Source organism: Mesocricetus auratus, unplaced genomic scaffold (assembly GCF_017639785.1).
Source record: "Mesocricetus auratus isolate SY011 unplaced genomic scaffold, BCM_Maur_2.0 Super-Scaffold_100043, whole genome shotgun sequence".
Taxonomy (NCBI): Eukaryota; Metazoa; Chordata; class Mammalia; order Rodentia; family Cricetidae; genus Mesocricetus; species Mesocricetus auratus.
In genome coordinates this window covers 2,607,623-2,623,461 of record NW_024429220.1, presented here as the reverse complement: position 1 = coordinate 2,623,461, position 15,839 = coordinate 2,607,623, and the positions used below count along the sequence as shown (strand labels likewise).

General features: G+C 38.1%; 1 protein-coding gene across 1 annotated transcript in view; it reads right to left on the bottom strand.

The window, feature by feature from the left end:
- Positions 1 to 3,682: 3,682 nt before the first annotated feature.
- Positions 3,683 to 15,839, bottom strand: part of Sema3c (semaphorin 3C) — a 169,449-nt gene continuing 157,292 nt past the window's right edge. The window contains exons 15-18 of the mRNA XM_040735157.1: positions 14,979 to 15,136; positions 9,552 to 9,619; positions 7,449 to 7,579; positions 3,683 to 5,154 (exon numbers count right to left, since the gene is read on the bottom strand). Coding sequence (XP_040591091.1) covers positions 4,744 to 5,154; positions 7,449 to 7,579; positions 9,552 to 9,619; positions 14,979 to 15,136 — 768 coding nt within the window. The 3' untranslated portion in view covers positions 3,683 to 4,743. The remainder of the gene's footprint in view (positions 5,155 to 7,448; positions 7,580 to 9,551; positions 9,620 to 14,978; positions 15,137 to 15,839) is intronic.

Sequence of the window (15,839 nt, the reverse complement as noted above, 5' to 3'; positions counted from 1 at the left end):
TGTCTAAGCGTAGGAGATAGAATAGAAATCTGAAGCAGAAATTGAAATTTATTCTGCAATAGTTAGTAAAGTAAATCGGGCTTGTCTGTGAATATATGTACATAATACATAGATCCACATATACATATAAGCCTATAAAGAAATTACTAGGACAGTCTGAGGTTTGTGGGTCTCTGTTACATTGTGCTTCCTGTGGCCACTCTTCCCTGTCCATGAAACAAACTGTTGGCATCACGTCACACCTATAAACTGCAGTTCCTATGGCCTCAAAACAAGTTACCTCATCAGTCTACACTCTGTGCCCCAATATCCGAGACGTGAATGGTTAGTAAAGGGGATTATGATTTATCCTCAGATGAATACAAAGAAAACGAAAAGGTGTAACTTTTTTGTCTCATTTCAAATTGTAAGAATGAAATTTTGACAAGACCTGGGAAAACAGAAATCTTTTCATGTCATGTGCCATGGGTCACGTGCACATTGAATGACATTCAAAGAAGCAATGATGGTGATTTATTTTCATAATAATCCATTAAACAGCCATTATTCCTTGCAAAAATAATTCACTTTTGACCTCATAAACTCTTTGGATGGCATTATTGCATGCATAACTCAAAAGGAAGAAAAACACTTGAAGAATAGCAACTTACCCTTTTATTCTTCTTTGGGTAGAGAGGTAACCTTACATAGAATAAACAGTTTTAATGTGTTTGTTATAATGTCATTCTTTAATAGCTCTTTATGTAAGGAATACTCAGGCATGGCAACATAATAGCCCTGAGAAATACACAATTCTAACTATTTGGAATATAGAGTTTTATGAGGTGAATCAATAAATACATTAGAGTCACTAGAACAAAGATGACAGTTGTTACATCATGAAGCTTGCTCTTCTGTCTCTTGATGCCTGTATGTTGAAGATAATATTGTTGAGGAACCATGAAAATAGTAATGTAAATCAAATGTCACTTATGTGAACAACTTATTGGTGGTAACATTCACCAGTTGGCAGGCACTTGTGATTTGTTTTGTTTTTGCAGAGGAGTTTAGATTCTTGTGAAGAATTTTATCAGTTGAAAAAATGGTGATTAAACTCTTACAAAAATAAAACATTTTCCACAATTATCTTCTACTACTTTATTGTCATGCACACAATTCAGCAAAACTCTGAATATCCAGTTAAATAAACCCTGTGGTTTACTTGGTCTGCTTATGTCTTTGTCTAAACTTCAGCTTTTTAACAGCCTTAAATACATGGTACAGCAAAGCTGGCTGCCTCTCCTGACTTTAGTTACGCTATTACATGTCGAAAACTGTTGACTGTTACCCCAAATTTCTTCAAATAGATAAGAAGCATGGAACATCGGAGGCATATTAAAGTTTTCTAAAAGCACATTAAATTATTTTTAAAACATAACTTATAATTCAAATATGAGGCAGAGTCCTAACAAGCATGAGGCCACTGAGTTAAAGCCCAGTTATCTTGTTGGATGAGGTGTTGCAGCACCTCTCTGTCTCTTAGCACTCCTGCTGATGCAGCCAGATTCCCAAAAGAAGGCAGGAGAAAGCTGCAGTGGCCCAGTCACTCTGATGCACCATATGAGCCATCTGTGGCTTCCTCCTCATGTTTATACAGCCCTCTCCACTTGGTCGGGTACCAGCCGACCCTTTGACAACAGGTTTTCTACCTGGATAACTGACACTGAATTGGACATAGAATACAAATGAAGGATTCTTTCATATTCTAGTGAAATTGGGCAGTGTCATAACAATTTTGACCATGTGCATATATGATGTGTTCTGTCCTATGCAAAATATTGAAGGGCCTTATGGAGAACATTAAGGAAGAGAAAATATTAAATCTTTCCCAAACTAAAATCATGAGCATGAACTTAAATGTAGGTGGAGTGGATCCAATCATTAATATTTCCAAAATATAGCTATTGAAAATTATAATATGTTATGAATAACTACAATAGGTATGGGTAAATCTAAAATACCGAGGTTAAAATGTATTGATTTAGATATTCTAATATATGAATATACACAGAATGTAGAAGCAAATGAATGGATTCATGTTTTGGCTTGAATAAAGGCCACTGGTAAAAGAGATATATGTGTTCTAGAATTCTTAACTTATGAAGTATTTGCTGGTTTGCTTTCACAAAACCAGATATCTTTAAATGATAATAATAATTTAGTAGTTACTATCACATTATCAAATACTATGCTAAAAAGAAAAGTGAAAGGCATCATCCAAGGAATTCAATGTTTTATTTTACCAGACAAACGATTTCTTCAACATCTAATTAAATTTTCATGTGGGAACTACATCTCATTTTCTTTCTCTACACAGGTTGAACATTCACTGTTTCATCATGCTATGTCTATTCACAAACCTACACTTTGGGGGGAAAGTGCATTTCTAGGTAATTTTATATACAATGCATATGAAAAACATGTTAAATCATCAAATTGCCCAAGAACACAAAATAAAACCAACTAGTCACCCATATTCAATAAGTATTAATTATGATTTTGAGAAAAACTGTGTATTTTACATTGGGCAGGGTTGTGATGAATAGTAATTTCTATATTCTTAGAAAAAGAAATGAGTATTTAAAATGTAATTATGGTACCAACAGGAGATAGCAAGTAGAACAAATAATAGCATAGGATTTATCATCCCCATCCAGCAGTTTGAAGCTATGTGGAACCAGGGCTCTGTGCTTTGGAAGTCATTTTACTTTAACTATGTGCATACAATAAATAAATTTTAAAAAACACAGAGGACCATGTTAGCATTGCATCAAAAAACATTGCTATTTTTGCATATATAAGAAAAAATAAAATGTGAATGTTTAAACATGAAAACATTTGCATATGGGAACACTACAGATTTTTGTCGCACTGTACAAATTTGAACAATAGTGTAAAAACAAAATTGGATGAAATTTCTTCTCTTTTTTTTTACTTTTTTTCCCCCTATGACACTGAGGTCCCCTTTTAGAACACTAAAATGAGCATTAAAATTTACCATCACTTAACTAAACACATTTTTATCTTCTGATAATGGATTCCTCCATCTTTCCTCTCCTTCTTTTCCTCCTTCCTAACCTTCCTTCTTTCATGTTTGTCTGTCCTGCCTCCCTGCCTCCCTGCCTCCCTGCCTGCCTGCCTGCCTCCCTCCTGCCTGCCTCCCTGCCTCCCTGCCTCCCTGCCTCCCTGCCTCCCTGCCTCCCTGCCTCCCTGCCTCCCTGCCTCCCTGCCTCCCTGCCTCCCTGCCTCCCTGCCTCCCTCCCTCCCTATCTCTCTTCCTTTCTTTCTGTATGAGCCCAGGTTCTGTGAATGCTAAATGTATAATCTACCACCAAGTCACACCCCTATACGTGATTTCCTTTCTGGAGTTTTGTTCACAATACTCATAAAGGAGGCAGATCCCCTTTCATTACTTTCTTTATGAACTGTTAGTAAGAACTATGTTTCACCGTACGGTGGTGGCACACACCTTTACACCTTTAATCCCAGCACTCAGGAGGCAGAGGCAAGCAGATCTCTGTGAGTTCGAGGTTGGGCTGGACCGACAGCCTCCAAAACAATACAGAGGAACCCTGTCTGGTAAAAAAAAAAAAAAAAGAACTATGTTTCAATAGTGTTTAGCACAATTTTTCTTTTTCTCTGGAAATATAAGTGTGTATTAAAAATAAATTTAAATTTAAAAATGGAAGTTCTATCATTAAAAGAACTATGAGGAAATTTTCCATATTTATCCATCTAGATTTTAAATTGGAGAAAATAAGTTTAGTTACAAAACAATCCAAACATTTTGATGGCTTTGCTCTGCATGGAGAAGTTGGATGTTTTAACTATATTTTCTCCTTGTTTTGTTTAATTTGCCAAGTAGACTAGAAAATTAAAATCAAACAGTAAATCAATTAAATAATGTAAGAGTATATGTAAGTCTATAATAACTTAAATAACTTCCAAAAAACAAAGTGCTTTTGTTTGGAAGATGATTAGCATAACAGTAGAAATGTCAATGCCTTACTGATACATCTCCCATCAAAGATTTGGATGGCACAGGTAATTCATTTTATCTTCCTGAAACAAAAGAACAAAGATTGATGGCAGATCTCAGTAACTGACACACATTATAATCTTAAACAAAGAATGAGCAAAAATATAATTCACTGGGAGCATATGAACTCATCACATTCTCTTTATGAGTCACTCTTGCTTTTAAATAACATCTGGATGTTCTCTTCCCTGTCATTTGTCTAGCCTACATGACTTTGGATGGCTATTCTGTCACATGCATTTATATGACATTTACTATGTGAAAATTGTGAATTGGAGTTCACTGTCATGTATAAAAACCACTGACAATTAAAAAGCTAAACCCCTAGAGCAGAGTAGGAATAGCACAGATTAATTTATGCCCCGACCTCAACCGAGGGTGTAACAGTTCTGTCGCTGCATTGAAGAAAAGACACATTAAGATATAAATAACATCTGGGACAAGTTAAATACTTCTATGCACCATGAGGACCATGACATGTCTAGTGCTAGTAGGTATCATACAAGAAGATGCATGCTCATTTAAGTTCACAGAGAACACACTTGAGAGCGAGTCTCCAGCTTTTGTCAGGAACTTCTCATGGGTAAAGCACAAGACTTTGCTCAGTAGTTGACCGGTGAAGACAGAGCATTTGTTACTGGAAGCAAAGCCCCACAGATGAACGCTTATGACTCTGGAAGCTGATTCCTCCTGTTCCTGCTTTTCCTGCTGTTGATGAGAGCCTTCAGCTTGCCATAGTCCCCCCTCGTCTTCTGTGGTTCTTCTCCCAGCTGCTGCTGCCGGGTGTCCTTACAGTACTGGTTGATGAGCTGCATCTCAGAGTGGCTGAACGCCCCCAGGATGTCCTTTGGATGATAGGGTAGAGCCCTCACAGAGCCAGCCCATGTCCATGGGGACCACTTGTCTGTCACAACGGCCACCATTTCTGAATCTAAAACTTTGAAGTTAATCTTGGCTATGGTTTGCTTGAAGCTGTTCTCAGTGGCGATGCAGTGGTACAGCCCTTGGTCTGAATCCTGGACAGATCGAATCAGCAGTCCTTGAGAAGTGGCTATAATGCGCTCATTGAGCTTAACCTAAAAGACAAACACCATGAGTGTCCCAAATGGAAGACTACAATTTCTAAGACAATACACCGAATATATACAAAACTAGTTGACTTTCACAACTAGGCAGAAGCATTGGGGATTTCCCTCTCAGAGTACACAGCGTTATGATTAGTTTCACTGCACCCAGGCACTCTCTTGTCTACAACGGGCAATCTTGTCTCCGCCGGAACTACTGAAAATGATAGTGACGGTACCATCCACACAGGGAAATCTCAGGTGAGCTCCTGTGCTGGCTAGTGTCAAATCAGTTTGACACAAGCTAGAGTTATCTGAAAGGAACATTCGAGAAGATGCCTCCATAAGATCCTGCTATAGGTCATTTTCTTATTAGTGATTGGCAAGGGTGTGCCTTGTCCACTGTGAGTGGCACCATCTTTGGGCTGGTGGTCCAGAGTTCTGGACGGTAGTAGGCCGAGGCAATCATGGAGCCTACATGGGTCTGTGTTAGGTCCTCTGCGTATAGGTTGTGCTTGTTTTGCTTGGGGTTTCTGTGGGACTTCTAACAGTGTGAATGGGGGTATTTCTGACTCTTTTGCCTGCTCCTGGGCTCCTGGGTACTGGCTACACACATTAGATCCACTTGCTTTACAATTAATTGCCTTACAATTGTAGCTTTTGTGTTATCAATGAAGAAGTTGATGACAGACTCTGGAGACTCCCATGGAGGGCCTCACCCTCCCTGGGGACTGGAGTGGGGATTGGAGGGGCTGGGGGGGCTGTTGGGAGATGGGAGATGAGGGTAAGGAGAGGGAGCTGGGATTGACCTACGAAACAAGCTTATTTCTAATTTATATTTTAAAAAAGAGAATTCATATGCTAACAAGTTTTCAGGCATTTATAATATGGATTAACTCTCTTTGAATAAAAATGAAAAAGGACCAAAAATCATGAATGGTAATACATGTGAATATTTTTATATTACCAAATTTCTGTACAAAAGTACATTTCATTGTTAATAAAATCCAAATAAAAGACAGTATTTCAATTTAAAATATGTAATCGTGAGTGAGTTAATAAGCCTCATGTACCTACTGGTGCTAGGCAGCAGAGGTCAGAGTAATTTGGATTCTCAGAAACTGGAGTAGCAGTGGTTTGTGAGCTTTCTGATGTGGTACAGGGGCCCAAAGGTAACTGGGTCTTTGCAAGATCCTTAATCAAAACTTTTAACTATCAGTGGATTCAGGGGAAATGGGGAGCACCAAGGCCCACTTTCCCTGTCCTTTCCTCCACACAATTGAATTTCCACTTATTCAAATGGTAATTGGCCTATGATTTCATCTTTCAGGCTCATGGATTCACAGTTAGGAAAGAACACATAACACATTTGAATAGGCAAGGGTGAGGGCTGGACAAGTTTTTCCCTATGGAGTCAAGGTCCTAGTCACTTTGACACTGTGTCTGTGTTCCACAGCTTGTAGTCATGGGCGCTTACATCTCCCTGATTAACACCACACAGAAACAAAGTCACCTACAATGGAACCCACACAGATGCATCCAACTTCTGCTTGACACCATCAAAATTGATGGTATAGTAGCAACGTGCATGTAATTCTTCTTCCCACTTATCCAGACAGTGTGACATCAACTTTATGGAATTTGGTATTTACAGTAAGTCACTGTATACCAACTCGCATTGCCATTCTTTTCAAACAGTTCCTTATAACCAATAAAAATCTGGAGTAAGGATGTATTTATTCACAAGTCTAGGGGTCTTTTTCCTTAGTAATGAATAAATGCGGCGGTCTCATAAACAGTGACTGCGCAATTTACCTGAGTGTCACGTAAGGGTCATGAATGCTAATGCAATGGAAACATGACCACATAGCAGAAAAATGCTCCTCGCAACAAAGGGCTATAGTTCAACATAATTTCTTGCTGAGGGAAACGGAACTGTGGCTTTGCAAAGCTCCTTTATCTTGTGACTCACACAAAGGTGCTGTTGTACGCGGGGCTAGCTTCTGGGTGTGCACACATCTTGTTTCTTTCCCAAGTGATCCCTTACATCAGTACTCCATCCTGGCTCTTGAGCTATTGTTACAAACACTGAGGCTACAGAGGTGGCTGGCCAAGGGGATTTCTAACTAATCCTTCAAGTCTAAGGACAAAGGATTTTGGAGAAGATGGTAATGACGGGTCACTGACATCAAAGGATGGTTCCATGTCTTTACTTCCAGTTTCATCTCTGCCTCCCTGAGGAATGGTGATTCAGTGTTCCTCCCAGGTCTTGATGGATGGCTGGGGAGGTGGGGCAGGCCACTCACCTCTTTCCTCCTGTCTTTATCTTTCTGCAGCAGCCACCTGATAGAGGCCTGTGGAGACTTGGGGGCGCACTCCAGGAAAGTGCTGTTATTTCTGACTCCGTACTGAACAATTTCAGCTGCATTTCTGTATGCTGAAAAGCAGAAGTCAGAGAAATGAGAAAGAACAGATTTTAGAGATTACCCCTCTGTGTGAACATTTCTCTCTCTAAAATTGTGCTCAGGGCGGTTGTCACCATATGGTAGCAGGTACAATTTATTGGTCTAGCCATTTTGTTTAAATGTAAAGGAAAAGGGACACTAAAAGCTATCTAAAGTTGTGTTGGTACACATTTATCACTCTGCATTGAGGATTGTCACAGCTTCGATTGTCTAATTATTATAACAGCTTTTTAGTTAGATTTTCTCAGTTGCACAAATGAGACCATGAGTCATGAAGATATATATGCATAAAATATCTGTACATATATAACATGTGTAATATATGAAGGAAGATAAGATGGGAGCTCAGTTTATGCCATCAATGGATATATAACTCAGTGTAGAATGGAAGAAACTCAAATAGAAAACACGGTATGTCCACAATATGATACAATCGTTAAAAAGCCAGGCTTAGGAGTAAAAGGAACCTGGGGTAAATTAAAGTACATCCATACACACTACTGGTTGTGTAACACGATACCATTTACTTGAACCATCTCTGTCTTCTTTATTCATTTCTAATATTTCTAAACTTTTAATTTTTATGGCAAATGAAGCACTAAGTGAAATCAGGTAGACATTAAAACAGGAGCAGAAAGCTTCATTCATAAATCAGGGATAGAAATAGATGCTAGTACAGGGTTTAAAAAATGAAGAAGGTCGTTACAAGGAAGCACTTGAACCGAAGCTCAGACCCACAGTCAGCACAGATACTTGACATTACTTCAAGTGTCTCGCCACTGCAACCAGGGGCATTATAAACAGGAACTGACATAATGGCTTATAAAATTGCTCCATGAATAACAAATGACAAAGTGGATAAATCCCCTAAATTAGATGTATGAAACAAGAAAACAAAAGTCTATCTCAGAGTTGTATCATGGAATTAGCATAGTGATGGGGATGTCCTTCTGTATATAAGTTTCTCTTATTGTTTTTTTAATAAAACACTGATTGGCCAGTAGCCAGGAAGGAAGTACAGGTGGGGCTACCAGATCAGGAGAATTCTGGGAAGAAAGAGCTCTTTGGTAGAGAAAGTGATCCATGAATAGCTTAACAACATAGCATTTCTTTGTCAGGACAAAGAGAAAGGGGTTGCTGTAAAACAGGGCAGGCCTGCAGTTGAGTCTCTGAATAGATCTTTGAAGGATTAGTCTCTGCATCTGTAGTACCGGGAGCAGTACATGTCTTTAGAAAGGGATGAGTAAATAAACAAAGTGTGCTACAAACATATAATGGATTTTATAAATAGGAAAAAGTCATACCCATGTTAAAGAGTAAAGGGACTCTGAAAACATGAAAGGAACCAAGCATAGCACACAGATCTGGTATGATTCCCCCAAACAAAGTGTCTAGAATGCTCAAATTCTGAAGAAAGTAGGTTAGTTACTGGCAGGCATTGGGGAAAGGAGATGCTGGGTAAATATTTAGTAGATGCCGTGGTTACGATGAGGAAGACAGTAAGCATCCTAAGATACCTGGCAGATGGCTACACAGCATGAATGAACTAAAGAGTACAGTGGTCTACAGTTCAAAATAATTAAAATCATAAATATTTTCTTATGTATATTTTCTTCAGTAGGATAGTATTTATTGTGTTACTTGTTAGTAAATTTTAAAAGCAGTACTTTTGCTTCAGAAAGAAATAAGCAGCTAGGAAAATCTGTGTGAGAGGCCTGCCCTACCCGCTCACACACTTGCCGCCACACACTACAGAACATTTGTTTTTGTATGATTCTCCATAGACACACAAATAGCACTTAAGGTTCATTACCACGAATAGATACTTTACAAACTCGAGGTGACACATTCTCAAGCGAATGACTTGAGTGAAGATCCCCTACTAAGTAAGACACAGAATGTTGCTACCGGTCACCATGTTTAAGGCCTTCCCATTTCTGATACCTTTTAGGTTGAACCCTCGGCATTGAGTCAGTGGGTTCCCGTGCCTCACATCTTGTCTTCGGCTCCTCCTGTAAGTGCGGCAAAATGACAGAGGGATTTGTCATTACTCACAATTATGCTACATTAAAAGCATCCCCATTTTAAACTTTTCAGCCGCTTGATTGCCTAAGATTTAGTTTAGAAAGCAAATAGGGGAAGTTTCATTATCTCTTGCAGCTCCCTAACCAGTCATGGTGCCTGAGTGACACGTGGCATCCATCCTTCCTCTAGATCAAGTTAGTCCCTCTTTGTCTGTCATCTCTGATGAAATAGCCACAAAATTACTAGTATACATCACTCCCAAATAGGTGCTGGATTGTCTAAATAAATGTATCAAATATTATTTCTCAGATATTAATCCAAAAATGCACTAAAATAAAAAACTTATCAATGGTAAACTAAACAGCATTTTCTCTTCTTTTAAAAGTTTTACTATAATAAGCACACAGTTATTTAAAAGTCAGTACTCTGTAGATGCTTTAAACACTTTTGAAACATAAATGGAATTCGTGAATATGTTTACTTGAAAGACGTTAAGGTTTTCAAAAATGGATATATGTGTACATTGAATTCTAGAATGTTTGTATGCACAATTTTTTTCTATATATGCTATATTTTCTCTCATGAAAGTACATACACATAATAGCATATTTACTGTTATATAGATATTTAGAAAACTTTTAGAAATGAGATATAGTTAAAATCTTACCCTATAGACAACAATATTAATATGCTAAAGGTACTAATATTTATCTAATAACACCAGTGAATATATGGGATAAAATATTTTCTCCATTCTGCAAAATACTTATAAGGAGACTCCTTGAAGTTTAATCATACCCAAGTCAAATAGATTCTTTGTTTGGAACATACTAATAGAAAAAGCATTTCAAAAATGAGTTCTAACCTTTGTAAATTGAAAATTAGTCATACAAAATGTTTTGGTATTTGTTCATTAATGATTTCACTTCTTGAGTTTCAGGTTTATGAGGGCTCTGAATTTTGACTTCATAATGGATATGAGTGTGACAAAAGACAGCAGTTGGATACAGAGAGCCACCCCTGAAGCCCATGTGGATACGGACTTTCAATATTGGGAACACACAGCTAAATGATTTATGAATAATAATACCATTTAATTTGATTAAGCAAAATGAGCAGAAATAAAAATGCACACCATGACTATTAGACATAAAAATAATATCAATCTCAAAGTCACTCATGACTTAAAAATCTCAAGAATTATCAGAAATGGTTAATACTTTATGCTAACAAACATATTTATGGAGTTATCGGTGTATATAAATTGTACCACTCAATTCTATATGTGTATAGCATCACACACACGTAGAAGTACCAGTCACTCTCATATAAGGAAATAGGACCAGTGTCCTCCTATTCTAGACCAGCTCCATGTCCACTTTTACTGCCAAACATTTGCATTTTTTACTACCGTTGATCCTAGACAACCTTTTTGAGTGCTCTTAGGGATGAGCTGGTCATTTCTAGCCTTCTAGACACTGAGTGTCATTCACGGCGCCTAAATTTATTGTCCTGTAGTCAGCACTGTAGGGTGTTACTCGTGCACAGTATATATTGTCTCAAGCTAGGCAAAGCGAACTTGCCACATCAGCTTCCAGGCATCCAAATAGAAAATCTTGTTAGAGCCCTTTTTAAATGATGAGATCAGCGAGAGCCTTTGGTACATGTCAGTTTCCTTGAATGCATTCCTATTGCATAGCAGAACTATGCTGGTAGGCAGCGTAATATTACATTACACATAGGATTTGGCTTTGGCTGACTCTGCTGATGTGTCATCATTGTTCTCAATTCCTTCGGATAAACAATGAAATCATTTTCTAGCTTCACAGAAAAGATATTTGTAAAGATTGAACTGATTATCCCATCTTACATTTTCCAGCTATATGCCTGAATTCAAGATAAATAACATTAGTATTAATACACACAAATAGGTAAGATACTTCAGAGTGATGAGAAAAAGTGCATAGTGTTTACTATATACAACTCATTAAAATTGAAATACTGAGTCAACATTTAATGTTGTGTGAATATATGGATTTTGCTCCTTTCTGGCTGTGTCTCTGCCTCTTTGCTTCTATACAAATGGTATTTTTTCTTTAATTACAATGAGTTCATCTATGTAGTATTTGCTACAGAGAGATAATCCAAAGACCATAAAGACAAAAAATACTAGTAAAACAGTAAATGTAGAAAATATTGCAAAAAGTCTTTTCCATCCCTCACTTTTAGTCACTATAGAAAATAAACAGGCAAACTGTGTCAATTTATTCTGAAAATGCACGTTATATTCTCCGCATGATGTTTGAGTTGGAAATAATTTGAAATATTTAAACAGTATAGGTATTTTTAATGAAACTTCTATTCACTAACCAAGAAAGAATATGTGGTAAACTCATCCAATGTGTGTGTGTGTGTGTGTGTGTGTGTGTGTAGTGTGGTGTTTGTGTCCATGTATGTTGTGTGTGTGTATGTGTATGTGTTTGTGTACTGCATTTTCTAAGTCTTCAGGGTAGAATTAAGATACTGGTAAAGATATTCAAACAGCTATTTAAATAATTGACACTTTGATTTTCAACCCAGAATGCATGCTTTAATTCTAGGCATGGTATTGGAAGAGAGAACAAGTGCAAGTCACCATCAGTACTTTTTACGTAAAGATCCAGGACTAATTTCATGGTTTGTGGTAGTATAATAGTAATGTGCAACCCATGTTTCAGTATGAATCTTAAAAATGTAACTGGATTTGTAATAGGTGAGGCACTGTGTGGACATACTTTAAGACCTCCACACATGGAATGAAATTTTACTTGAGAAGCATTGCTTGTGTGAAAATTAAAAATTCCTGTTGGCATGAGACAAAGTCTTTGCAAGGAAGGGGTTCCACCCTTCCATTCTTTCACATCACAAACAAGGACTGATTTATCTCTAGGATGTGGCAATGCTCAATTTATGTTCACTTTGCTCTTTAGAATGTATCCTGTACTAGCTTTGTTCATCAGTAAATCTGGTTAAAAGACCAAAGACTCTAACCCTGGTACTGGAGATGCCATACTTAGCTCTAGAACTTTTACCAGGAAATAAAATGTATTGTCAGGCAAATATTTAGCTGTGGGAACACTTTCACACACTACTTTTATTATATTTAGAGCTATATGACAAATCTACTAAAAGTTGAAAAAACAAAATTCATTTGAGATCATGTTTGGAATTTGCATCCCTCACACTCTGTATCCAGGTTCTGATCTCTTCAGCCAATGCAAATACAAACAATTGCAAGGGAATGATCGTCTGTAAGAAAAGGGAAATTGACATGCGTGAAGGAGAGCCTGCCCGACTCCTACGACAAATGTGGGAGGATACTGAGTCTCTGAGCACAGATGCAAGACGCCTGGTTCAAAGACTTGTGAAGAAGGGGATCCAGTCCAGGCCACCCTGCTCTACTTCAGGCTCACATTTCTTTCTCTACTCCGTGCCCTGGCTGGAGTGTCCCATAGGCGTGCTTGGATTAATCTTTCTCCCACACAAGTGCTCCCTCCACAGGGTTCGCTCTCAGGCAATGATGCCATGTTTCCTAGTGCTCTGGTTTTAAGAAACGTGGACTTTTTTTATTCCTATAGTTCTCTAAGTCCCCATACCTAGTATTTGATGACTCCTCTATCTGGCCTAAATTATAACCCCATTCTGCATCCTTTGTCTTCTTACTCTTTTCCAACTACTTCCAATGCCAGTGTTCCAATGGAAACAACCACAGCTAGTGATCTTTTTGACCAAGAATCAGGTGACTTCCATCCTAAACAAAAGGGCTGAGTGCTGGTAAGTTACAGACAAAATCCTACCTCATTTGACGTTGGAAACTTCTTTCTTTCTAGCCTTTCTTCTCTCGTCATAGGCTACTAAGTGCCAGCACGGGCGTTGGTGTTGTCTCTTGACTGTTCCATGGCATACTTCTGAAGTGTTATTCCTCCAGAGGATGCTTCGGTGCCACCCTTTCCTCATTTTTTGCCTGCTTCACTCTTCTGTCCCCACTTTTGTCCTCTCTGACCATCTGTTCAGCCTTTCAAGCTGTTTCCCATGTGTCCTAACCCTCTTTCCTTTCATATCCAGAAACCTCATGGTTGTGTGACACGTTCATGGGCTTCTTTATGTGTTGTCTTCTCTCTACAGACCATTTTGTTTTATACCCAAACACAGGTTTTTGTCTTTTGTTGTTGTCTTTCATTTTTGTTTCCTTTGGTTTTAAAAGGGGCAAGATTAGCATATGAAAATTCAGTGGCATGGCTCTAGGAAAGCTCAAAACACATCTACAGTGGGATCCAAAGGTTTTTTGTGTGCTTTAAATTGATTACAATTTTTTTATTTGTTTTGTTTTTAGGCATGATTTTATTTTGTTTTCTTGATTTGGGGAGTTTCGTTTTGTATGGAGGTTTTGTTTTATGAGAAAGAACTTAAATTTGGGTAGGTAGGGAGAGGGAGATGTGGAAGGACTTGGAGGTGGAGGAGAGTATGGTCAAAATATATAAAATTCAGAAATATAACAAGATACAAACTACTGTATTATACAAATATGATGTAATAAAAACAATTGAAAAAAATCACCCAGTGCTTCCAGGGACAGTTCATTGATTCTTAAGACTGGAGTCATTTGCTTCTGCCACTGACCCTAATTTTTAAGACGTTTTGGTGCACTCATTCATCATAACTTATATCTCAAAAGTTATTGCAAATATCTAGGAGCTCAACCAACTGTGAGTTCTGCATATTCTTTGCTGCCTCAGCAGTTTTTCCTCTGCAAATGCCTTTCAACTTGCTTTGAACATTTCTGGGATGTTACTTAGACTGCTTATCCTATACAACAATCATGCTGTCACTGTCCAAACAGTGACAGGTAGGTTCTCAAAGCAAGCCAGGTGGCTATCTTTCCTAGATTCTGGCAAGCATGATACAGGCAGTTGTATTCAAAATACTAACTTTTGAAATTCATCTCCTTTTATCATTTATATGAAGAACAAACACTCTTTACTATAATTAAGCAATGTGGCCATACCTAGCCATGTGGTGTTTAAGGCTACAGTGACTCAGAGGACACAACAGAGCCACACATTAGTTAATTTTAACACATAGTTAAATGCCACCCCGTGCATTGGCAGGTCTGAAAGCACAAACTTTCCGTGAAGAAGAAGAAAACAAAACGTCAAATGAAGTACAGCATCTTCTTCAGCAAAAGGGTGTATGTAGTGTTAAGCACGTCACTGTTTCTTTAGATGAAAGCAGCCATACAGCTGATCCACATCTCTGCACTGCCCTATTAAGTCCATTTGGATTTCCACATGAATGCTTGGTACTCACCGCTTCCCCGTGGGGTAGAACCTGGAGCAAGAGTAACCATCCCAGGCACAGTATGGGTCCCTCGCCAGGCAGCAGTCCGCACAAGCTGTGCCATAGATGTGGCAGCGATGCAGAGACACTTGGGAAACCCCCTCATTGGAGCTCACGTACAACTGTTGCTATAAAGAGGAATCATGAGGATTTATTTAAGATGTGGAAGTTAAAAGACGTTCAGCAGGGGCATATGGCCACTAATCCGTGGATTCATTCAGAAACAGGCTCAAAACAAGAAGCAAAGAGGGTATAATGCCAAAATAAATAGAATGTTCCTACCGTTAATATGCCTACAACATTACCACTTCTACTAAAAATAACACCTCTCGTGTACCATATAGAATGGCAATGTGTTTTAAACATTGGGATCCATTGTCCTCTCAGACTTGAGCTAATATGTTGCATATTTAAATTATGATGTTTTCTTTTTCCTTTGACTTATGCCTCTCAGCAAATCACAAGGAAGCTTTCATATATTTCAAGTCCAGCAGCAGAAGTCAATTTTGAAACAGAAGACATTTTGTTTAGAAGACAAAGGACTAGGTAATCAGTCATAGTCAAAGTGAAAACGGTTAAATAATTTCTTTGAAAGTAACACATACTTATTAAAACTTTTTTTAAACATTATTTAAAAATTTCCAGTGCTTACTTTTTACATGTAAGTGTGTATTTGGGCTTGTATGTCTGTGTGATACATGCATCTCTATCTCTCTCTCTCTCTCTCTTTCTGTGTGTGTGTGTGTGTGTGTGTGCACGCACACGCACACTGGTGTACTAATGTAGAGGCCAGAGGAGGACATTGGGTATTATATTTTATATATGTGACTA